Source organism: Callionymus lyra, chromosome 15 (genome assembly GCF_982586985.1).
Source record: "Callionymus lyra chromosome 15, fCalLyr1.hap1.1, whole genome shotgun sequence".
Lineage (NCBI taxonomy): Eukaryota > Metazoa > Chordata > Actinopteri > Syngnathiformes > Callionymidae > Callionymus > Callionymus lyra.
In genome coordinates this window covers 18,173,704-18,199,466 of record NC_141832.1, presented here as the reverse complement: position 1 = coordinate 18,199,466, position 25,763 = coordinate 18,173,704, and the positions used below count along the sequence as shown (strand labels likewise).

General features: G+C 38.3%; 3 protein-coding genes across 3 annotated transcripts; 2 read left to right on the top strand and 1 right to left on the bottom strand.

The window, feature by feature from the left end:
* Positions 1-110: 110 nt before the first annotated feature.
* On the top strand, positions 111-9,950 carry snx8a (sorting nexin 8a). Its single transcript, XM_087809621.1, has 14 exons — positions 111-132; positions 390-399; positions 490-646; positions 1,716-1,845; positions 2,400-2,590; positions 3,680-3,800; positions 4,477-4,613; positions 4,697-4,777; positions 6,095-6,255; positions 6,419-6,548; positions 6,634-6,702; positions 8,872-9,021; positions 9,113-9,262; positions 9,347-9,950. Exons 1-14 carry the CDS (start codon positions 111-113, stop codon positions 9,428-9,430), a joined length of 1,593 nt encoding a protein of 530 aa, XP_087665747.1. The 3' UTR covers positions 9,431-9,950.
* A 1,115-nt stretch (positions 9,951-11,065) lies between these two features.
* nudt1 (nudix (nucleoside diphosphate linked moiety X)-type motif 1) lies at positions 11,066-14,196 on the bottom strand. The gene is made up of 4 exons (XM_087808607.1): positions 14,152-14,196; positions 13,906-14,066; positions 12,777-12,922; positions 11,066-12,026 (listed from the first exon to the last, which is right to left on the bottom strand). Exons 2-4 carry the CDS (start codon positions 14,055-14,057, stop codon positions 11,854-11,856), a joined length of 471 nt encoding a protein of 156 aa, XP_087664733.1. The 5' UTR covers positions 14,058-14,066; positions 14,152-14,196; the 3' UTR covers positions 11,066-11,853.
* Positions 14,197-14,765: 569 nt separating this feature from the next.
* On the top strand, positions 14,766-18,681 carry mrm2 (mitochondrial rRNA methyltransferase 2). Its single transcript, XM_087809620.1, has 2 exons — positions 14,766-15,045; positions 17,959-18,681. Exons 1-2 carry the CDS (start codon positions 14,766-14,768, stop codon positions 18,396-18,398), a joined length of 720 nt encoding a protein of 239 aa, XP_087665746.1. The 3' UTR covers positions 18,399-18,681.
* The last annotated feature ends 7,082 nt before the right edge of the window (positions 18,682-25,763 follow it).

Below are 25,763 nucleotides of genomic sequence, written 5' to 3'. Positions count from 1 at the left end.
TTTAAGAAATAAATGACTCGAGCTTTTTTTTTTTTTTTTCTTCTTCTTTTTTTTCTGGGCAGGAAATCACATGGAGGTGCTCCTGCGCTCACATGACAGCTTCAACAACCATGGCAGCAGAGCTGAATGACGGTACAGTGCCACAACTTTTGACGTTTCTCCTGACATAACTTCATCTATTTACCTTTTTTTTAATGCCTGTCGCGTTGACGTCGAGTCCAAATTCCCACGTAGAAGATACATCGACGCCAGTCCGATTAATCGAATACCGAAAACTTTTAAAAAGCTTCTTCTGTACACAAACTGATTTAGAAAAGCACGATTTCTGCGGATTTTGTCGAACGAAAAGAGAATAAATCTAACTCGAATTTACTGTTTACGTATGACAGGTTGTTTGTGGTTCTTTGATTGTGTTTAAACAATACTTTTTCAAATGTATTTCATTGTCTGTCACTGGATTTAACATGTTGATAAACCTGTTAAATAAAGTTTAAATGATTTTCTTGTCTTTACTACAGGCTCAGTCCCTGCATATTACAGAGAAGTCCATGAAGCCATCAGATGTAGAACTGATGAAAAGGTCAGAGTGGAGGTTTTTCACAGGCTCTTACAAAGAACGGATCTCTCCAAGGTGGTGTTGGATCAGGTAAGATGATCCGTTTTTATTTTTGAGATGGCTTTAATAAACAGAATGTTTGAAAGTAACATGATTATTTGGTTGAAAAAGCTTCTTCTGTACACAAACTGTGTTTGTTCTTTGAGGGATGAAACCTATGTATTTTAAGAAAAAAATACCCCAAAAAATACCAAAACAATTTAAAAGTGCAAGTAAAGTGTAATTTAAAATATTATTTAACTTTCTTCATGACATGCACCAATCAATATTTTAAATAAACTTTATAAACTAATTTACTAGAAAAAACATTTCTATTGAGGGAATATTTTACACCTTGCTTGTATTACTACATTGGATTATAATTAGGATAAAACATATTCAGAATTCAGAAACTGTTATTGCCAGTGTTGTAAACACAACATATTATTTTTTTTATGGTGTCGGGAAAGAATAAAAATAAGCAGAAGAAAATCGGAAGCAAAAACCAAGGCAGCCATTCTGCAGTGCTTACGTTGTTCATTGTTATTATTTATTTTCAAAATATATGTTTTGTCTGAAATAATAAGCAAGAAAACTATATATATATTATTATACAATATTGTTTCCAACATATTCCTCTAAAATTTCCCAACACACTGTATGTAAAGAACCTTCTTTTTCTTTAAACTAAAAATAGTAATTTATTTTTGGATTAAGCATTTTTTTTTCACCAATTATCCAACCCTTATACACTTTGAATGCATCCCTCAATAATTACCTCTTTGTTTATAGAGACACAAAAGGTTACAAATAATTTAATAACAATATATCTTAAGACGTTTTTATTTGTTCAGGCTTTTCCTTGATTTTCTGGAACTCGTGTGTTGTTCTCAGTGTTATCTTGACCTTTAAAGTATATTCTTTATTGAATATTGTTTTGATTGTTTAAGCGCTTTGTGACCCTGGTCTGGAAAAGCGCAATACAAATAAAAATTACTTACTTACTTACTTAATTAAAAAAATTCTCAGTTGTGGCCTGTGTTTGAAATACGATTTATTTGGCTGAAATAGAGTTAAAACTAATTATGAAAGAACATATCGTTGTCTATGTTGGTTCCAGATTTGTGAGCACGTGGATGTCACGGATGGTTTCTTGAGCAAACTTTCGCTCTACAAAGCGCTGGCTTTGATCGCGATCGCACAACAGGGGAAGCAGCCAAGCCCCAAACTCCTGGAGAACTACATACAAGGTAAATGACAGTGTTAGCACAAAACATTTATGCTTGATGAGCGTTTTTTCTTTTTGTAGAGGTCAAAGTGCAATCTCCAGGTGAATGTGCAAAAGAATGTACTGTGTACTGTTTGACTTATTGTTTCAGTACTTCTGCCAGTGAGACTTTGAACATGATTGAGCTCCTTTTAAATCATATGTTTCTATGGTTTGCGTGGCTGTTTTTTTCTGACTTTAAATGGCTTCAACTCAGCATTCAGAGATTATTTAAAGTCATCCTTGTTGATCTTGGCCAACATGGCCGCCAGCTTCTCGCAAACTGCCTCATTGTTGCAAAACAACTTTTGTTTGATTGGTCGCGGGCACATCGCAGTCACATCACGATCCGCCTGGAATGCAAAGGAAGGAAAGAATGATAGATCACATGTGCGCATGAAAAGAATGAGATTGGCAATCGGACAAATGCAGGAAAGTGGTTTCAACCGGGGGAATTCATCAGATAAGGGGGGTTTTTGTTGGGGTTTATTTGCGCTGATGAAGGAACAGTGTTGTGAAATCTGCCGGTGCCGATAGAGCTGCCCAGACCTCAGCTCGGCGAGCCGAAGGACTTGGGCGCGCTGAGGATGCAGCCGGCTCAGGAGAACGTGCTGACGCTGTCGCAGACGCTGGACCAGCTGCTGGCCACGGACTCCGTCCAGGTGGAGCTCATACCGGAGAAGAAAGGGCTGTTTCTCAAACATGTGGAATACCAAGTTACCAGCAAGGTATTATACTTTATATTAAATGATATAAATATAATTTTCTGGAAGTCAGAGATTGTATTTGTATCTTAAACATTGGATAACCAGAAGTTAACATGAATACAAATTCATAAAGTACTCTCCGCAGCTTTTTACAAAAGTACATTTGTAAACAAGTGACAAAATTTGATTCCCAACTATGTCTACAGTATTTTTTTTAAACTTATTTTACCATCTTATTTGCTGTTCTTCACTGAAAAGCTTGACAACATTTATTTAGCTGTTCCTAAAATCTGTATTTTACTTTTCGTGGTTCATTTCTTTGACAGTAATAAGTAATAAAGTTGCATTATGATTATAAATTGCCAATTTACCTAATTTAGTTCATAGTATCCATCACTATCTACTCACTGATCCCCTTAATGGACATGGAAACAACAATTAAGAGAAGAAAAAATAAATGAATGCTCATCAAAAAATTATTTCACATGTCCCTTCAAGGCCTCCGTAACTTTACCTGTGTGCATGTTTACACGTGTATATTTAACGGTGAAGCAAAAATATTTATATTTACTTTTATAAATATCGTTGTCTTCTTTTCCTGGGTTTGTCCCATACATACATTTTTATATCATGAAGCTAAACAATGAATCATAATAATGATATAATGTAAATGTTTCCTGGACAGTTAAGTGGTAATATGTATGTATATGTTATTAATTAATCATATAATCAATGTATCAGTGCTATTTTTCATGTTAGATAATCGGAAATAAAAAGTTAAAACTCACGACAACATTAACAAATGAACACTTTCATCGAACAATGTTTATCTTTTTTTTTCATTTATCTCTTCATATATAGAAAAAAAGGGTCGATTAATGTTTTACAATGTGCCCGAGCAAGTCGTTGGTGGTTCAGATAAATATTTATAATATTTCTAAAGATTTAAACTAAGACAGTGGTTACGCCTCATTATTTTGAAATCATTTCAATTAGTTTCCCCTAATGGTCTAAAAACAGGCTTTCAGCTGATTTGATTTTTTTTCTCGTACCCACAACAAATGGTACACCATGAAAGTACAAATGATAATAATGTTTTTTCTTGTTTAGCGTTACAAAATGTCCGTTTATCGGCGCTACAGCGATTTCGACGTCTTCCATGAGATTCTGCTTCAGAGATTTGCATACAGAGTTGTGCCAGCGCTTCCTCCGAAAAGAATGCTCAAGGGAGGTAAGTAAATCTCCCGTTCATATTCAGCAAATTAACTCAAACATTTTCAGGACATCATTCATTGATTAACTTTCTACTACTACTACTAAAACAGCACATGGTGATATTCAAATAAATCCAAAATTCACAAGAATAGGGGTCAATTTTATTTTATTGGATACAACAGTTTATTCAATTACCTTTATAACTTGGTGGTTGTTAATATATAACATTTTTAAATACTTAAGGTCACCATGGTATCACATTAAATTAGTATTTTTTTTCATTAAATCTTTAATTCACTTAATAATCTTTACATAATATTATATAAATGGGTCGTACGATTGAGAATTTACTTTCCTCATTAGTTGCTGGAGTATAAAAAAAAATAGAATAAAATTACGATATATTCTAAATCCCAGCATGAAAATAAGTGAAGGCGGGTGTCAAGATTTCAAGTCTGATAATGAATAAATAGTTATCTCCACGTACTGCATTACAACAGGCTCCAGCATGGACCGGCGGGTGAATACATATTGTTCCCTGACAGAAACAAGGAAACTAGCAAAGTGTGAAACAAGTCTCCGATGGCATACTGTAGTTGGAGGAATGTTTGAATAAACACAAGGGATCTTAAATTCTAAAAACAATGGATTTACTTGTTTAAAAGCTGTTTTAAATGTTCTTTATGTTGCAGTCTTGACATCCGTGTCGGAGCGAGAGTTCATCGAGGGACGGCGAAGGGCCCTTTGCAGATTCATCAACTTGGTGGCGAGGCATCCCTTCTTCTCTGAGGACGAGCTGGTCAAGACCTTTTTAACTTTCAGCGGATCTGTGGGTTTATTTTTTCGGCACTTCCTTAACCGAGTCTTCACCTTCACATCTAAAACCTACGTTCTCTTCTTCTCGCTCATCAGGACGTTCAGATTAAACTGCGCGACTCTTACAAGAAAACAGGCGATGAGTTCATGACCAACAGGATCGCAACACTGGCAAAGGTTTGCATTTTATTTGGACCATGGATGAAGCAAATGACACATTTAACACACATATAATCCATTCTTTAGCAATATATATAGTATATATATATATATATATTATAGTAGCTATGAAATGAATTCATCTTGAGTTTTCATAATTAATTTCTATTGATGAACATAAACATTTACACACCAAATGTATTCAGACATGCAGTGACAAACCTTGATGCTTGACCAATCACAGCAGAGTGGGTGTGTTCATAGTAAACAAGGTTTAATCTCCAGAAAAACAGTGTTTTCAGTGGGCGGGGCTTAAGATCGTTTTCTGATGTAAATATTTCAATGAAAAGAGAGTTTCGTACAAACAGACACATACTGATCACTACTATAGAGGTCCAACATCTATTTAAGATACACTTAAATCAACACATTAGTTGCACTTTAAGTCAAAATGCACAATTGCAAATGGCTGATAATATAAACAATATATATATTTTCATTAAAGGAGATCTTTGTACTTAGTATAAATCCCTTGTTTACCACAATTATATACAGGTTACTCTGATTTATTTTTGGTCTACAAAATAAATCATAAATATTAAGTTAGTTCAATCATTATAACTGTCTTTGACTGTAAATACCATAACCATTAAAGACAAAAGTATTTCTAAACTTTATAACACGATAATGTCATTATAAGCCAAGTGAGATGGACTTCCAACTTTCAACATATTTCCAATAACAAACTTCCTTATTGCAGCAAAATGGTTATACATGACAAATATAAAACAACACACATTAAAAAAAAAAAAAGTATAATTGCTCTCTCTTAGTATCACTCCCTCTCAGTGAATACAGCAGTGGAGCTGCATGTAATAATCCCATTTTGGGATCTTTTTTAATCATTTGCACCACTGGTTGAATTGACAAGGAAAATGACTTAAAATAAAGCTTTATTGCTGAAAATGAAATCAAAGTGTGAATCAGAAACTACTTTTAATAAAAAATCAAGACAATTTGGTCAAATTAATGTTTGAAAACTTATTTTTAAACAAATGCTTCGATTGATGTTAGAAATGTGCACTGCATCAAAAGATTACATTTCATTTATTGGAATAAATAATGTTTTTTTTTTCCCTTGAAACAAACTTGCCTTTTAAAAGGCACCGAAAGGAAACGTACGTCTAAATCTGGGGATGTTTGAACAGCAACCATGGTTAGTTATTGGAATGTACTAATAAACTGATTTGATCCTTCTTGTTTCAAAAGGAAACAAACTCTCAAGTAAAAACGACACACATTTCTAACTTTTATGCTCTTGGATTTGCCTCGCAGGAATATCTCCCCTCAGACATCCAAGCCCAGTTTTCAATGAGCAGAGAGCTGATCAAAAATGTTCACAACAGCTTCTCAAAGCTGCGGGAGAGAGCCGAGAAGATAGCCGAACGCTCCAAGGAGAATGCGAGTGATCTCCTCATGTTTGGCCGAGAGCTCAGGTATTAAATTCTAATAATGTAAAAGTGGAACTTCTCTTGCTGCAGGAGTCCGAAAATATACGGCTTTTGAATTCTCTGTGTCGATGCGCCCGCTGCGCGTTGTATTGTGTTAAAGACATTAAAATGGATCCCCTGGATTGAATATTCCCTGTGTCGTCGGCAGCACACTGGGCTCGGAGACGTCGTCCCTGCCCTCCTTGGCCTCCTCTCAGAGCAGCTGGGGGACCCTGCGTCAGGCCCTCAAGAGTCTGTCGGTGGAGTTTGCCGTGCTCTCGGACAAATCCGCTCAGCAGGTACTTTCTTCGCCCACGCGCTTTCTCTTCTCCCCGCTCAACACATCTGAGGATGAAACAAACGTTGTTTACCGAATCTCCTCAGGGCAGACGGGAAGAAGACGATGTTGTAGAGAAGCTGAACTTGTTCCTGGATTTGCTGCAGTCGTACAAGGTGAGCCGGATTTTTTTTCCTTTTGGTCTCTTGGCTCACGAACGTGCTTTGAGTTCCTGAAATGTCAATCATACCTAGAGTTATTAAAACATTGTAACCTTATGAAGGTCATACTAAGGTTCCTAAGCTTTGGAACGATCTTCCTCTCTCTCTGTGTTTGATGATCTACTGACTCCTTTAAGAAACATCTTAAGACGTTTCTATTTGTTCAGGCTTTTCCTTGATTTTCTGGAACTGATGTTGTGTTATCAGTTTTATCTTGATCTTTAAAATATATACTTTATTGTATTGTTTTGATTGTTTAAGTGCTTTGTGACTCTGGTCTGGAAAAGCGCTATACAAATAAAAATTACCTACTTACTTACTATTTTAAGTGAGCTTTACAGTTTAGAATCTATATACTACTGTTTTAAAATGATTTTTTATTTGTCTTAAATCTTCCTGATAGTCACTCCGCTGTCATAAGCAGTACATAAATAAAAAAAATACTTCCTTTTCGTCAATCGGGTTTGAGGTGTGACATTTTTGGAATGTAGCATTACATCAGTCTATTAGGTAGTTTAGGTTTAAATGTGAGGTCGGATGTTCTCCTGGAGCTGTTTTTACTACTTAAAATTCCCTTTAGATCCAAATAGCAAACAATGTATGAGATAAAAAATAGAAAAAAAAAAGTTGAACAGTACTTAAAACACCACATAATTGTTTTAACGAGTGCTGATACGTCAATTAAACTCAACAACCTCTCACAACTCCTCTATGCTCTCTTATGCTGTTCAAAAACAAATTTATTTCTATGTGGCTTGGTCTCTTGTTTATAGGAGAACAGAATTTTAGCCATAGCAGTGTCACTATAAAACCTGCCCAATAAAATATAAAACAATCGTATAAATGTTTGTTTTTTTCCCCCTAACATAAAAAAATGACCTACTTCCAATGTCCAAGATCCAAGTACTTTACACTGCTTTCTGTTTAAACAATATTTTGATTGAAAAATGTGGTTATTTTTGAATAAAGTATCTTTTTTTGTTCAAAAACATTGTGCCCTTGCTATCTTGAAATAATTTAACAAAAATCCAGACGTCTATTTTTAAAAGTCTAACTTGTCATTGATTGTAAGTAAGTAAGTAAAGGTTATTTGTAAAGTGTCTTTCTAGACCAGTGTCACAAAGCAAATAATCAAAATACAATAAAAAGTTAAAATATATACTTTGAAAGGCCAAGAAACATAAGACAAACACAGGAGTCCCAGAAGATTAAGTAGACTCTATCAACGCAGAGGGAGAAGAAGATTGTTCCACAGTTTTCAGGTTCACCTACCCCTCTTTTAATCAAACTCTTTTTCTTGTTTTAACATCTGTGATGAGGTTCATATTAAATTATTTTCAGCTATTATCTTATCTAGTCAGTTAAGGATCTTTTTTTTTTTTTTTTACAACATTTTAAGTTCAAAGAACTACAGAAAGAGCAACCTGGACAAAAAGTTAGCCTTGGCCTCATCCAAAGAGGGAATAAAAAAAACAAAAAAAAACATTGGCTGCCCTCTGTCTACCATGGAACACATGTCAACATCCTGCTGCCTCAGGAAAACAAAGGTCACACTCACAGACATGGCATATATGGACTGAACACACCCAGTAATATATCTCCTTAAAACCTCCTTTTAATTATTTGTTTAATTTTTTCGGTATTAGTTATCTAGAAGAAAATATTTGTCTTGTTGTATTTTATGGCTTCTGTATGAGAACAAAAATGTATTAACTCAAGATTCAATTAAATTAAATTTCATTTAAAGTGTTAAATCATTACGTCATTTCAAGGAGACCCTTAACAGTATATATATATATATATATATATATATATATAAGTATGTAACTATATGAGCTACAGTAGCAAGGGAAAACGTCCAGTTAACACGCAGAAACCTCAAGCAGAACAAAACCCAGGGGAGCTCAGAGACAGGGTGATGAAAAAAAGAAGAGAAAACTGTAATTTAATACAATTTTATTCTCTGACATCATGTTTTTTAGCCTTTAAAACAAAATAAATTTGTAGAAACATCAGATTATTTAGCATCGTTTTATGTAGTAACACTAGTGCTCACACAAGGCTTTGCTGGCATCCAAAATAAATCCAAATGGTATATTGATTAGAAGATTATATTTTCTTCAGGATCTGTGTGAGCGGCACGAGAAGGGTGTTCTGCACGAGCACCAGCGAGCCCTGCACAAGTATGGCGTGATGAAGAGGCAGATGATGAGTGCGACGGTGCAACCGAAAGAGCAGGCGGCTGTGGACCAGCTGGAGTCCCGAATAGTTCAGGTGATTTTCCCTCCTTCAGTGCTGCTCCTTTATTGAGAATATTATTCAAAGATTTTAACATCTTATCCTTTTTTCTTACTTTCGTTTGCAGCAAGAAAACGCCATCCAGACCATGGAGTTGCGTAATTATTTCTCGCTGTTTTGCCTCCATCAAGAAACTCAGCTCATCTTCAGCTACCTTCCCATCACTTCACACATCCTGGGAGCCTTTGTCAACTCTCAGGTGCAAGGACATCGCGAGGTAACCGGCATGATATATTGAAAATATACTTCAAAGATTCCCTCGTTTGAATAAATATCAACGATAAAACGCACGTTTCTACAGATGGGCGAGGTTTGGAACGAACTCCAGCCCAAGCTCGGATGTCTGTTTGGCGACAAAAATGGAATAAAATCGTCCAGATCCTGAAACTCCCGCTTGTCCAACAAACATCTCTCGATGTATTTTTGTATAATTTCTAAATGACATCTCATCTATTAACATGATTGATGGTTGTTTTATTCTAAGGGACCTGGAACCAGAAACTAGTATTTTGATGCATTCCAACACTATGGCTTTGTCTGCTAATGAAGTACTTTGTCGTAGTTCACATTGTGTTTTTGATACTATTTTTCATATCAAGCAACAAACTACATTTTCATAGACCAATTATGCTGCTTAAACCGTCTTAGATTTCCTCTAAAACTTGATAAAAACACTCCATTTTACTGCTGACGTAAATGTTTTTTTCTACGTAGTTTAATCACATAAAAAACTTAAACACTTAATTTAACACGAGACATTTTAAGATGGTAAAATGTGTCATTTCATAAACAATTGTCACTCACTTTTACACTTCAAATAAGCCTTTAAATTTTGTACAAGTGTTACTTGCAACGCTACAGTTTTGCGAGTATTTTCAACTTGGCAAAACTATTTCATATACACACTCGAGGAACTTGATGTACATATTGTAAATATTGTTTTGATGCAAACTTGCAAATGATTTAACAATATAAATAAAGTGAATACTTGTCTATTATGTATGTTTTCTTGTTTTTATTTAAAACAAAATATTGATTAAAACCATAGACATGAAATGTAATGAATAGACAAAGTGAAGTGAATTAAAAGATCAATGTTATACTTGATCAAAATCCCTACAACCTGTTACAAATGTAACAATTTATGTTTTACATTTACTTCTTATCCTGCTTTATATCCAATACACATTGTGTCGTTGTCACAAAGATATTTCACATGCATACGAAACTGATTTAAAGTCTTTCATAGACCAAATGAAGGCCCATGTTTAGTATTAGCATTGTAACAAAATAACATAATAAAATCACATCATACAGACCTGGGCAAAGTGGCCCAGGGGCCACATGCGGCCCTTTGACTGAATTTATGTGGCCCCTGCTGGGTGAAGATTATGTAGAAACTCTATTTTAAATCTTAATATGGATATTTAGGCTTTTTTCCCCCCTGTATTAGTAATATTCATGACCATTTTATGATTAATTTGAATATACAGTCAACATTTTGAATAGAAGTGGTTTTATATCAGATTTTTATTTGCCATTATAAAAAAAAAATCCAATAGCTTCATTTTATTCAAGTTTTAGTAACGCTTTCTTTTATTTGTTTAGTTTTCCCATTTAGACTTTTCACTCCTGTTTTGTTTTTTTTTGCTTAATGGCCCCTCAAAGCAGTATATAATGTGGCCCTGAGAACATTTTAACGCCCACCTCTGCCTTAATATAAGCTGCACCAACTGAGAAGAAAGCGTATGAAGGCTGCACCTTTCTACAAGTCACACACATTTGATAAAAATAAAAAATAAAAATGTGATAATAACACAGAATTACAGTTATTGTTTTTTAATAAAGAAAAAGCATTTCAAAAAAGTGCTTGAAACACAGCAGTAAATAGGCGAGATACATTTACAGTCTTTGACAAGTTCGAGCCATTGATTTCCTTCAAATTTGTTGTCTTTTTGCCACAAGACAGTTATTTACGCTGCCGTCACCAATATCTCACAATCGATTTATTGATGCCAAGTTTGGTGCAGATTTTTAATTTTATTTCCTTCTTCAACAGCCACATCTTCTTACACACTAAAACACACAACGGTCTCGGTTCTCAATTTGTTCAAGTAATACTATCAGTAATATTGATTATTTTTCAACTTTCAGACTAGCCTTTTAATTGTGTTCTTCATCTTGAGGATGTGCCTAATGGACAATTGACAGTTCTAAACAAAATCACATGGATGCGTCACATTTACGCTTCCTTTTAGAGCGCCTCCTAGAGGTGCATCATTAAATAACCTTCAGAATGTATGACACAAATAGCTGCTCATAGTCTGGAGTTTATAATACACCCTATGACAGGTTACCTATCCAGTGTTTTATACCTATAATTAAATTATAAAATAATACATAATGTGATTCTTTTGTTAATGTATCATGTTTTAGATTTAACTAAAAAGGCGTAACATAAAGTGTTGGTATACGTATTTCCTCATTAAATAAGACATTTTGTTCCAGTTAAATATTATTGACTTCTTACAACTGACTTCATCACACCGTACAAATGGAATGTCGTAAGACAGTTTCAACATTACACGCCTTTATTTGGCACGATTCAACTTCGTTACATAACGATTTGTAAACGTAGAAAACGTAACAAAGACACTTTAAACAAAGGTAACTAAAACATTTAAATGGTGCGAAGGAATGTGAAGAACATGGCAGCTACGCTACGATCCGACGAGATTCTCTCTTTCATGGCTTTTATAATTAAAACAAAACACGAACTGTAAAAACAAATGGAGCAGCTCGTCGTCTCTACACCTCCGTCACCTCCTCCAGCGTGTGACCGAGGATCACGTCGTGACCCTGGAACTTGAAGTAGCCGACAAACTTTTTTCGCTGGAGCAACATGGGGAACCAGAGAGCGTCGTCGGCCCACATCTGACCGAACGGAATCTTGTCGCGATCAAACCACTGCGGCCTCATCTCTGCGAGAACAACGGGGGAAGGAGACGCAGATTAATCATCGGCCCTGATCTCACAGAAGTCATTCTCTTTGAATTCATTAATCACATTATTTCCGTGTCACTTCTGATTCATCGCAGTCACGACTCGCCGGGTTTTGTCATTAAAGGAATTAAATCGTCGACAAGAAAAAACTTTAGAACAGATAACATCGTCGGAGGGAAACGGATTACACTCCGCTTTACTTTGATGAGGGAAGTTTGACAAATCTATGATTTGATGGCGAGGCATTATGAGGGTCGCGGCACAAAAAGGGGAAAGACTTTTTGTAATTCTTCTGGTTGTTGATCACATCTTCTCTTCAACTGTAAGACCTTTCTTCTGCTGATGTAGTTATTAAGAGTTCAGTAAAAAACACTTCACAATCAATCTAGTCAAACACGACTCTTTTTATCATCTTAAAATCTGAGCATTTAAAAATGTTTCTGTGTATCCCAGGAAACTTGAATAGGTTCTGTTTCCAGTTTGTTGGGGGGTTTCCTGCCCGTCTGTGTTTGCATTGCTCTGCTAAGACCACTCTAATAAATTCCTGCCCCTCAGTAAAGTCACATTCCTGCTTTTCCTTTTCACTCAAGCCTCTGTTTTGGGGGGAAAAAAACAACCTTTACTTGATTTACAAGTAAAGTCAATGTCAATAAAGTTTTAAATTCCCTCGCCACAAGAAAAAAGAATCTCATATACTGTATCAAAACAAATCTTCTTAGTCTACATACCTTCAGACTCGGTCGGTTCTCCGTTGTACGCGTCCGCTCTAAAGACATGGACGTCCATGAGTTGCGTTTCCCCGACAAATTCAAACTTGATATTTCCCACTTTATCTAGAGTATCCACGGTGAGACCACTTTCTTCCAACAGCTCTCTAGAAAAACAAAAGGGAAGAGTAAGACCAAGAGGACAAGATTGGTGAATTCTGAGAAATTCCAACAGTGGAACCTTTAAAAGAAGTTGAAATTGTGTTTCATTGAAATCATTCATAAACAACATTTTAATAAGTAGGGGTAAAAATCTGATAACATATTTAAAAGAAGAAAAAAATAATGTGCATATTATAAATTACATTTTCTTTATTTAATGGAGAAAGGGTTACTTTTCTTTTGTAAATAACCAGATAGGAAAAACAAATCAAAGCTATCAAAATTATTAAAAAGATACATTTGTACACAATACAGAAACGATTAAAAATGAGTTAATTAAATGCATAATAGTCAGATGGTGATACAAAATAATAAAAAATAATTGGGCTGTTATATATAAAATGTTTTTATTTTTAAATGGAGAAAATGTCATTTTTCTTTAGTAAACAACCAGATATGAAAAATATCAGAAATAAAAGCAACCTACAGTAAATACTTTAATATAATTACATTTAAAATGAATACTTAAAAAATGGTCAAAAGGTGATACAATATGCAAAACACAACATGGATGCAACATATATAGAATACAATTATTTTAAATCTGAGAAAGTTTTATTTTCCCTTTCAGTAAATAACTATATATTTAAAATAAATCAGAAAAATATAAACTACTGAAAGAACTGAAAGTTCAAATAGATTTTAAATAAATAGATGACATGAGACTCAAAAGAGACACACTGGATGACAGCTTGAAAAATGAATGTTATCACGGTTTTAAGAGTCACAAGATGAACTCTTCAAAAGAACTGTGTCCAGGATGTTTTAAACGCAAGAATTCAATTTTCTACGCAGTTTGACGGTGGATTATCTCTGGTTTTACAAGGTTAAATGAGGGGAAATTGAATATTATTTTGTTGAATTAACTTTTATTTGGATTATTATTATTATTGTTATAACCACTGCAACACTTTCATTGACAGATCACCTCCTCGCCGCCTGCTCGATCGTTTCTCCAGGTTGCACTTTTCCTCCAAAACCATTCCACTTTCCTTCTCCAAACCCTCTTTTCTTCATGCCCAGCAGGACCCTGGTCGGCTGGACCACCAGAACCAACGTCAGCAGCTTGGAGGTCGACATCTGCTCAGTCTGATAAAGACGTACAAATAATCAAAAACTACATAAATATAACACAATCGGATCAATTTTTTGATTTTTTTTTAGAAAGCGTCACCTGTTTCTTTTCGGCTATAAACTCTGGTTTTACTGTCACATGGCTCATTATGCCTAGTGTTACGCCGAAAACACACCGGCTAGAAAACAGAGGCGTTCGAGTGGACGCGGTTCAAGACAGCATTAAAAGTAACTAAAAAGACGTTTAAACGAAAAATCAGGTATATTTAAACAAAATACATTACAATTATATAAACTTTTTTATAAAACGTAAAAGTTTGAGAAAAAAAAAGACAATTAGTAATTCAACCAATAAACATGTGTGGTCCAAATTATTGATTTTGGAAATAAAACATGCTAATAAATAGTCATTTTTGCTTTAATTACCAAAATAAATATCGATTAAATTTTTTTTATATTAATATTTTATTTTATACAGTACATTAAAAAGTTAAAAAAAATCCTTCAATTATTTAAAATACGTTTATTTTAATTGGGACTGCTTAAATAATAATAAAAAAAATTCAGTAATATTTAAGCAACTCATACTTTATAGAAGCCGGACGGAACTGCTTATATTGTGTTTAAAGGGGACATGAATTGGCGGAGCAAACAGTTCCTTGGCGGGACTTACTGCGCTTGCGCAGTAGACACATGTCCTCTGTGACAACAGCGATGTTATGGAGGTTCTGTCAGCGGAGGCTTCTTCACTCCTCGCCGGCTCTCCTGAGGGCAAAGACCCCCGCAGAACAACAGTGGTTGCGGCGGCAGCTCAGCGACCCGTATGTCAAGGCGTCCCGTGCCCAGAACTTCCGCTGCAGAAGCGCCTTCAAGCTGCTGGAAATCGACGACAAGTTCAGGCTCCTGCAGCCCGGGAGCAGCGTCGTGGACTGCGGTGCCGCGCCGGGAGCCTGGAGCCAGGTGGCCGTCCAGAGGGTCAACTCAGCGGGGTCAGGTGAGCTGGAAGTTGAAAAATAATCAACATTCTTTCTGGAACAAGTGTCACAAAATAAACGCTTAATAGTGTAAATATATTATACTGTACCTTCTGTCTATAAAATAATAAAAATGTCAATGTTACACCTTTTATAAATGATGATGTATTTCACGACTTTTATGCTCCTGATTCCAGGGCTTTGCGTATCTACCGATACCAGTGTTAAAATAAGAACTTTCTTGCCCTATTGTGAGATTATACCATCATGCTTTCTATTTTAAAAAAAAAGCAAAAAATGACTACATATGCAATTACAAAGTTGGTACTTATTTAAATACTCCGCTCCCTCTTCATCCCACACTCCCCTCAAATGGTTCCACTCGTACCTCACCGACTGCTCGTACATCACACAACTGAAATTATTCAATTTCGACCGCTCCCCTGTCACTGCAGGTGTGCCCCAGGGCTCTGTCCTGGGACCCCTCCTCTTCATAACCTACCATACATTTCCACTGACACCCAGCTCTACCTTTTTCATGCAAAGCCAACTCCCTCCTGTACACTTTCAATTCCATCCACAACCTTCGCCCCTCCATACCTGCCTGACCTCCAACACGCAGCGCAACTAACATTCTGACTCGCTCTCTCTCGGTTCCACCTCTTCCATCCACCTCTCTATACCATCTGCCCTCCTCAGCACCATGGGGTACCAAGCCTTCAGTCGCTCAGCTCCAAAACTCTGAAAGTCTGTTCCATCAGCCCCCCTCAGCTGCGACTCCCTCCCCCTCTTAAAATCAAACCTATAAAATCACCTGTTCCGCACATAATCCACATCGCATAACCCATTTCATTCTGTTGCTAACACCGTGGTTTGAGTTGCTTTTACGCTGCAGCCTTCTGGTTGTATTGTATTTCTTATTTTTATTGCATTGTGTTATTTTATTGTTTTCTTTGTGAAGCGACCTTTGGTGCCCAGAAAGGCGCTTTTAAATCAAACATATTATTATTATTATAAATGTTTACCTGCATTTTGGGAATATAAAGCAAATACAGTTGTAAACGCTGTCTACACTATAACCTGCCAAAGAAAAAAGGAAAACAGCACATGTAACTGTATACCAGCAACACAAAAATGCAAAAAAAATAAAATTACATTTTTGGAGAAAAAGATGATCGATCGATTGATTGATAAGCGACAATTTTTTTCTGTGGAACTGAATTTCCCTCTGAATAGGTTTTATCTACTGTCTACGTAACATAAAATGCTGTCTAATGGTATAAAGAAAAATTGCAAATCCTATTTCATAATCAAAGATTTATTCTGGGCTCACTTGAGGGAATAACATTTTGGTAGCTTATGAAACATATTCTGAATAGAAAATATCTAAATATTACACTCATCTGTCATCTGCGACATTAGAGACATTTATCGCGGCGGCATAAAAAATACATTCCTGAACAGAAGAATACCATACTTTGGAATAAGGCTGTGTGTTCATGTGACGATACGATATATTGCGATACTGTAGGAACAACTATATATTGTTTTTTTTAAGAAACAACACTTTTTTATGGGTTTGTAAGTAATGAGAAAATACTTTCTGTAATCAAATGGGAAAGTGCTGCTCAGAATATGAACAACAAATTTTAACTTATATTAAAAAGTGTGTTTATATCTCAAACAACCTGGAGTAACATACAATATCCAGTATCTGTCTGTGTTCAATCATTTGATCTGATTTGAAACGATTTAAAAGTAAGTTAGTCAAGCATTTAACAGTGTTATGACTAAACTAAACTTGTTAAATGTATTTATATGTCATCATCGATCTTCCTGAATTTTGTGAAATTAAAATTTAGTGCTGACGTCACACACATACAGAACTCCGCGCTGTCAGCGTTTATTCAAGCAGTGTTAAACACAAACTTGCTTTTTATTGTATGAGACAGAAAGTCAACATTAACACTAACAAGAACGTGTGTTATTGTTGGCTTTTATGCAGTCGACTGAAAGTTTCTCTCGTCTCTACAGAACAGCAAAGTTAACTGCTTAGTTTGTTCCGTCTTTCTTGTTTCAAGGATCTGCTTATATTCTTTCTCCTGATTCTTCTCTAGATACTTAATAAAGTTAGTAGAGTTTTATCCTGTGGATGCATTTCCCCTCCCAACATCCGCACACAGCAACACTGCAGCCGAGCCGCTGCTGTGAGCACGGCTTAACAGGCGCAGTCAGTTCAAATATACAGTATATATATTTATAAATATCGATGTGGTTCGTCCGTCAATGGCGTCTTTGTCAACATAAAACCAACTTAAAGTAACTCCAAACTGCACTCCATCTTGCCCTCTTCATTCTTTCTCGCTTGTTTCATTTCTTTGTTTGCATCCCTAACATGAAAATATTTACCGGAGGACAGACAGGGCTCTGGTTGTAAATATTCAAAAGAGGATTAAGCTCCTCATTCTGAACCATTTGAAGGACTGTTTGAATTAAATAAATTCAAGCACATTTTCTGCAATTGTTTTACGCCTTCAGGGATTCGGCTGGAAGTTTGTCCCGAATCCGCAGAATGGTCGGCAAAGTTACCTGCTTCGTTTTGTCAATCTTTCTAGTTTTATTTTATTTTTTAGAAAAATGCTTGATCTTTTGGAATCATCAGCTTCTTTATCACATATCCACACTGCAAGCGCTTCGGTTGTAAGCATCCTGACGGGTGTTCGGACCCTTTACACCGCTACCTGATCCTACTCTGAAAGGCTGGATCGGACCGATTCCCGATAACGGGATCGGATCATCACTTATTCCATCCTGTTCTTTCAGCCATTTAAGTATATCAATCTTTAAGCATTTCATCATCATAATAATAGCAATCAAATGTATTGATTTAAAAGTGATCTAAACTTTAACGTTCAACCCTTCTTGTATCACAGATGCTACATTGCCAAAGGGTACAGTCATTGGATTGGATCTGCTGCACATGTCGCCTCTGGACGGTGCCCACTTCCTTCCCTTTCACAACATCACCGATCCCGTCACTCACGCCAAACTGCAGGAGCTTCTTCCAAAGGGCGTGGCTCACGTTATCCTGAGCGACATGGCGCCGAACGCCAGCGGTTTCCACGCCATGGACCACGAGAACCTTATCAATCTTTGCCTGTCGGTGGTAGAGCTGGCCGAGAAGGTGCTGCTTCCAGGCGGCTCGCTGTTGTGTAAATACTGGGACGGCATCCTGGCTAAGAGGCTGCAGGATAAGCTGTCGGCTGTCTTCGCTAATGTGCAAGTTGTGAAGCCAAAATCCAGCAGGAAGGAGTCGGCCGAGCGATATTTCCTCGCAAGAATGTATAGACACCCGTCGAAAACAAAGACGTGATCTTGTGTTTTAATCACTTTTTCCACCCTCTCTAAGTTAAGTAGTTTTTCTCTCTCTATTAAGTTATCATTTTTTCCTTAACTTTGTTTTTTCAGCATTTGAAGTATCTGAGTAATTGAGAAACTTATAACTTAAAACATGTTGGACATTTTTTTGAAGTGAATGCATTAAGCTTGTGTAAATAAACATGTTATTTAAAAGCTACATATAAACGGTTGTCATAAGAACATTGTTGTCGATGGTTTTAAGCAAGATTGTATTGATTTATTTTTGAAACAATGTCTGTTTGTGAAACTTGCCACTTATTTAGCTTTATTTTGAAATAAATGTATGTGCCATCGTTTAGTGGTACAAATAAATACAAAGAATTATTCTATTTTTGGTTCAACTTTTTTTTTAAATCTGAATTTAATATATGAAAAACTTGAAAATGCTGTAAAATATTTTTGTTAATCGACTTTAAAGGGTTAAAAATAAGTGCAGATAAAACCCAAATATAATTTCAATTTGTTTCAGAATGACTACATGGATTTCTCAATTCATTCATCCAAAGAAATACAAAGAAATGTCAGATTTTAAAGATTCTAATCCCTAAAAACTCAGGTTTGACTTTTTCTTTTCCAACAAAATCTTGTGCAAATTTTTTGTATTTAAGTTATTACATTAAAGGACACAATTACATCACTAATTAAAGTACTTTTGCCATGTTTAAAATCAACTTAAATGTTTGTGATAAGTGCAAATAATAGTCAAATTTTCAATTTGTCAAAAATGACAGATTTTTAAAAAATGCAAGTTTTCCAATATATTCTAAACTGGCGATATAGATTCCAACGGGAGGTGGCACTGTTGAGTCATCGTAAGGTTCCCCTCAGAGGGGAGGTTTCCATCATGTGGGTGTTGATTTTCTTTTCTCGCAAAGTGAGCATCTGTGGATCATCTCTTCTATGTAGATCCTGCAAAGAACTGTCCATGTCTTCACCCGAGAGACTCCAAATGTTTCACTTCACTCGACTGCCACGGATGTTTGATGGACACTGACGGACCGCAGTTGCTTTTGCTAATAATGTGCATCACTGGTCGTGTAGCAGATCATGAATATGTCATGTGCAGAAATAAGAAGGCTTGAATCCATAAGTGTCGTCCCTGACGAGGAGAAGGAACAGTAAAAGCTGTTTTTCAATCTCTCTCTTTGAAAACCCTTCGACGTGATTTTTGTTTTCTAGCTGCGGATTCTATCGATTTGATTTTGTTCCAGCCTCGGTTCTGAAAATCAACTGTATTATTCAAAAGCCAAAAAACACAACAGTCATTTCTGTCATCTGCACTTGATTAATGACGAGTCATGAGGGTGAAGTTTAGTCGTCTGATCGCTTCATTCCAGTGCCACAGTTTTGGGCAAAGCATCTGTTTTTTCTCCCCCCTTTCCTGCAGCCCTGGCGGATGATGATGCACATTATTGAGCATCAGATAATCCTTCGTCACCTTTCGCTCGAGCCGACACCGGGAAACGTTATTATCCACTTTAAAGATGTTCGACTTTGATGCAAAAAATACCTCGACTAAATCTCTTGACTAGAACTCTTCTCTGAGTCTCCGCCGGATGACTGAGCTCCTCACTAACGGGAGATCTTTGGCCTCAGATATTACAATAATTATTCCAGCATCTGCTGCTCGTTCCCAGTATGCCGGGGTGTCAGAGTGCTGGAGCTGATCCAAGCTATTACAAAGTCGGGGCATCATGGACATCATAGGGCACCGACAGACGGACGACAGGTTTTATTAATGTACTTTGGTTAATCTGTAACGCCATCAAACGTAAATACAACATTTCTTTTTATTGACACAATTTCTTTTTAAAGAAACAAAACTACCTTCTATAGAAAACGACCTCCATACTATTTGATTATAATTATAAATGAACATCTGTGTTTTTTTGAGCTGTGAAGGTAACTGGAATTTTTTAAACACTTTAAATTACATCACATACCAACAGCTTTTGACATTTTATGGTACATTTATTAATTTGCTTAATTTATCATTCAATTAGTTACAAACATAAAAAATGGAAGACAAATTTCTCATTTGTTTTCAATATACTTTAAATATATACTTCCTAAAGGATGATTGAAAGAAGATTAAAAAAAGAACATTTTCTTATAACAAAGATTATTTTTTTTGCCGAACTAGATAGACTTTATTTATCCCTCTGGAGATCTCCTTTGGGTACACAGTAGAAAATAGAAGATACAGCAAGTTTTCTAAAATCAAGAACAAAGGGCAAACAAAAGAACAACGTGCAAGGGATGTAAAAGTGTAAGTATAAAGAACATAGATAAAAGGAAATAACGTGAAGGAAAAAGGATACACAGATTACCATAGAATATAGACAAGTCATGGATAATGTTTGTTTTTTACAAAATGAAATTTTATAAAAACATTTCTACATGATCAGTTTTATAGTTGCACTCAAGACTAAAAGGGGGTTGTATAAATAAAGTTAAATGGCCGTTAAGTGGCCCCCTGGCCATACCTTTCCAAGGTCTGCAATGATGGGAAATAAAATTTCCTTGAGGGCCACATCTTACACAGTGACTGTGGTGAGGGGCCATAACGCATAAAATAAAAGATGGAAAAGGATAGGATATAGGAATAGGAAACAATTAAAATATATATATATATTTTTTACTAAAATAAATCTAATAAACAAGCTAAATAAACTTAATTAATTATTTTATATCACTTAAAAATATATATTTAAAAATATTTGCTTAAACCTTTTTGACTTGCAATAAATACCTGCAAAAATGACCATAAGAAACATACAAAAGTCCGGAAAAATACCCTTGAGTTCAACTTGTAATGAATTATGAAATATATACCCAATTAAAACAGTTGCTACATGATCTGTCTGAGTTTTCAGCATGAGGGCCAGATAAATGGAGTCAAATGTGGTCCCTGGACCACACTTTGCCCATGTCTAGCCTTAAGGAATAGTTTAGTAGATAAAAAATTATAGTTTTCTAACAAAAGCAAAAGAGGCAAATGTAAGGGAAGACGCAAACAAAAACCTTTATCAGAAGTCTGGGGTGATATGAGGTCATCTGTTGTAAGTAATGAGTCCACGAGTCTCTGGAGTTTGAGGGAAATCTGCACAGACAAGGTAAAAATGGATATGAATGAGGGCAGGTGGTGTTGAATTGATTGTTGGTCCATTTTTCTCTGGTTGCAAAAGTTGGTGATAAATCAAAAACGACGCTGAGGTTTTCTGGCGACGATGTTGCGTGATGGGCCAGAATAGATTGTGATCAGGAGAGGACGAGATAAAAGATGTCAAAAAATAAAACGGATTTCAGATTTGGGCTGATCAACATGTTTATTTTGGGTGACCTTGCTGCAGTCAGTGCTGAGATAAGATATCTACGAATCAGCATCAAATATCCATAAAATAAAATAAATCATTTAAATTTGATATTGATAGCCATTAAAATTAAATATTGTGTAAATAAATATTTATTTTTAGATGCATTTAGATGGATATGGAGCCCTGGAGGTAAATTGAATGTCATGTTTTTATCTCGTAATATCAGTATCTCAAGATATTCGTATATTGTGACATTTGAAATCCGGAGATATATATACGTCTCAATATTCCCATCTCTCGTTATTCCGACGAGGCAGTTCTCAAACCTTAAGCCTAAAAGGAGGAGTGATATTCTCCAGTAGTGATGGCGAAAAAGTAGTTTTTAGTGACTTCTTTTTCATCCAATTTTCATAACTACTTATTTAGTTTAGCTAACCGGTGTGCTTTTGTTTAGGGATCTGGATTGTATGAGCGATTAACTTAAGTTGTATGTGAATCACAATATACTAATATCTGGAGATTAAAAAATGTACATTAATGTCCGTAAAGAAATGAATAAAAAAATCTTATTCAGTAAAAATATTGAGGGGAAACCACGTGGTAAACAAAACAACATTTTGAGAATACTGCAGTGATGGGCTGATAAGGCTTCTTGGAGCAATGTCATTATATCCATTGACCAATAGAGGGCGCACTATACACTTGGTTTCTGAACTATTTAAAAATCTAGTTTGCTTCATTTTTATTCCGAGAGCGCCACCTACTGAGCTCTAAAAAATAAAAGACATGCTTTTTGAAGTTTAGTAACGTTTTTTTTTTTGGCTGGAGGCAGCTTGAGTGTGACAGCTGAGGGGTTGACGATGGAAACAATGGGGAAGGGACCAACAAAACGGGGGGTTAGCTTCTTGGAGCCAGTCTTTAAGGGCAGATCCTTTGAGGACAGCCACACCTGTTGGCCCACCCGATAGGCAGGAGCGGGAGCCCGGTGGTGGTCGGCAATGCGCCGGTTCTGCTCGGCGGAGCGCAGCAGAGCGGAGCGTGCGACCCTCCACATCTTGCGGCAACGGCGGAGATGGTGTTGAACCGAGGGGACGGAGATATCCTCCTCCTCGGCGGGTGGTACCCCAGGGAACACTCGAATGGGGACATGCCGGTGGCAGCGCAGGACATGGAATTGTGGGCATATTCAATCCAAGAGAGATGGTCGCTCCATGCAGAGGGGTTGCACGCAGCCACACAACGAAGTGCGGTCCCTAGGTCCTGGTTAGCCCTCTCAGCCTGCCCATTCGTCTGAGGTTGGAATCCTGAAGACAGGCTGACAGAGGCTCCAAGTGCTCGGCAGAAAGCCTTCCAAACTTGGGAGATGAATTGGGGGCCACGGTCGGAGACGAGGTCAGTAGGAATCCCGTGGAGGCGGACGACATGCTGCACAAGCAGCCGGGCAGTCTCTGTGGCAGTGGGGAGCTTGGGGAGGGCAATGAAGTGAACTGCCTTTGAAAATCTGTCCACCACCGTGAGTATCACAGTGTGGCCCCTAGAGGGAGGAAGACCGGTCACAAAGTCCAGGCCAATGTGAGACCAGGGCTGACCAGGAACGGGAAGGGGACGTAGCAGACCAGCAGGAGCTTGATGGGAGGACTTGGCCCGAGCACAAACCGTGCAGGCAAGCACGAATGCCCGAGTGTCAGCGTCCATCGCTGGCCACCAAAAGTACCTCTTCAGGAGGGACAGGGTGCGGACCACGCCAGGGTGACAGGCAAAGCGCGATGTGTGGTCCCACACCAAAACTTGGGAGCGAACCGCACTGGGGACGAAGAGACGGTTAGGAGGACCGTTACCCGGATCCGGTTCGGTGACTTGGGCCTCCCGGATGAGAGACTCGATCCCCCAGGTGACGGCAGCGATCCTGAGGCAAGAAGGGGATAGGATAGTGTCAGGGGAAGCCGGTGCGTCCACAGGGTTGAACTGACGAGAGAGGGCGTCAGGATTGACGTTACGGGAACCCGGACGGTAAGTGAGGGTGAAATTGAAACGCCCAAAAAACAGGGACCATCGGGCTTGGCGGGAATTAAGGCGCTTCGCTGCCTGGATGTAGGACAAGTTCTTGTGGTCAGTCCAAACCACGAACGGTTGTTAGCCCCCTCAAGCCAGTGGCCCCATTCCTCCAACGCCAATTTTACAGCCAACAACTCTTTGTTACCCACATCATAGTTGCGCTCAGCAGGTGCCAGCCGCAGAGAGAAAAACGCGCAGGGGTGAATCTTCTCGTCAGAGGCAGAGCGCTGGGACAGGACCGCCCCCACCCCCGTGTCAGACGCATCGACCTCCACGATGAATTGCCTGGAGGGGTCGGGTTGGATGAGAATGGGGGCAGACGAGAAAAGTCTTTTTAGCTCTGAGAAGGCAGTCTCTGCCTCGGGTGACCAGGCAAATGGGAGGGCAGGAGAGGTGAGACGAGTGAGAGGGGCTACAACCCTGCTGTAGTTCCGGATGAACCTCCGGTAGAAGTTTGCAAACCCCAGAAACTGCTGCAGTTTCTTGCGGGAATTGGGGATGGGCCAGTCTGTCACCGCACTGACCTTCTCGGGGCAGGTTCTCACTTGTCCGCCCGCTATGATGAACCCAAGAAAGGATACAGAGGTGACACTGAACTCGCACTTCTCGGCCTTTACATATAGTTTGTTCTCCAACAGCCGCTGAAGAACTTGTCGGACGTGCTGGCAGTGCTCCTCCTCGTTCCGAGAAAAAATAAGTATGTCGTCCAGATAGACCAAAACAGAGCGGTTGAGAAAGTCCCGGAGGACGTCATTTACGAGGTTCTGGAACACTGCAGGGGCATTAGAGAGACCGAAGGGCATGACCAGGTATTCAAAATGGCCGAGGGGGGTGTTAAAAGCAGTCTTCCACTCATCCCCTTCACGGATGCGCACCAGGTGGTAGGCATTGCGTAGGTCCAATTTCGAGAAGACTGTAGCGCCCTGCAGTGGCTCGAATGCGGAACTGATGAGGGGCAGGGCATACTTGTTATTGATCGTTATGTTGTTGAGACCCCTGAAGTCGATACAAGGACAAAGAGACTTGTCCTTTTTGGAGACAAAAAAGAAGCCAGCACCAACAGGGGAGGAGGAGGGTCTTATGAGGCCAGCCGAAAGAGAATCTTTGATATACTTCTCCATGGCCTCCCTCTCAGGCCGGGACAAGTTATACAGGCGACTACTGGGCAAGGGGGCGCCGGGGAGGAGATCAATGGGACAGTCATAGGGGTGATGAGGGGGCAGGGTGAGCGCAGGACACTTGCTAAACACCTCCCCTAGGTCATGATAGGCTGGGGGAACCAAGGAGAGGTCGGGGGTACTTGGGGCGAGGGAACACCTCCCTCTGCTGGAGGCAGTGCAGATTGAAGGCATGTAGAATGACAGAAGGTGCTCCAACTCACCACCTTGCCAGACGACCAGTCGAAATGGGGGTTGTGCCGCTTGAGCCAGGGGTAACCCAGGACCAGAGGGGTACGAGGAGACTGGATGACGTGAAACTGAAGTTTCTCATGGTGATTACCAGAAACAATTAATTCAAGGGGCTTGGTACGATGAGTAATAAGGGCAAGGTGGCGGCCATCTAAGGCGTTAGCGTTTAGGGGCGAGGGTAATTGTTCAAAAGTAATGCCAACCTGAGAAGCGAATTTGGCGTCAATGAAGTTCTCGTCCGCTCCTGAGTCCACCAGGGCGGGTACCGGCAAGGGACGTCCGAGGAACAGAAGAGTGGCATCCAGGAGAGAGCGTGAACCGAGAGGAACGGGGATGGAAGGAGGGTGGCTCAGCAGGGCCCCGAGTCTCACTGCTGGGCCTTGTCTTTTGGCAGTGACGAACAGGTGGAGATGAGATGTCCGGGTTGTGCACAGTACAAACACACCCCGGTCTTTAAACGACGGGACCGCTCAGCTTCGGTGAGACGAGTGCGCCCCAGCTGCATGGGTTCCTCTTCGGGCACAGCACATCTCACGG

Coding starts and splice junctions, on each gene's coding strand:
- snx8a (XM_087809621.1), top strand. CDS start 111: ATGGCAGCAGAGCTGAATGACG. Junction 647..1,715: donor CCAAGGTGGTGTTGGATCAG/GTAAGATGATCC, acceptor TGTTGGTTCCAG/ATTTGTGAGCACGTGGATGT. Junction 4,778..6,094: donor GGATCGCAACACTGGCAAAG/GTTTGCATTTTA, acceptor TTTGCCTCGCAG/GAATATCTCCCCTCAGACAT.
- nudt1 (XM_087808607.1), bottom strand. CDS start 14,057: ATGTCGACCTCCAAGCTGCTGACGTTGGTTCTGGTGGTCCAGCCGACC. Junction 12,923..13,905: donor ATCGAGCAGGCGGCGAGGAG/GTGATCTGTCAA, acceptor TTGTTTTTCTAG/AGAGCTGTTGGAAGAAAGTG. Junction 12,027..12,776: donor AGAACCGACCGAGTCTGAAG/GTATGTAGACTA, acceptor TTGTTCTCGCAG/AGATGAGGCCGCAGTGGTTT.
- mrm2 (XM_087809620.1), top strand. CDS start 14,766: ATGTTATGGAGGTTCTGTCAGCGGAGGCTTCTTCACTCCTCGCCGGCT. Junction 15,046..17,958: donor GGTCAACTCAGCGGGGTCAG/GTGAGCTGGAAG, acceptor CTTGTATCACAG/ATGCTACATTGCCAAAGGGT.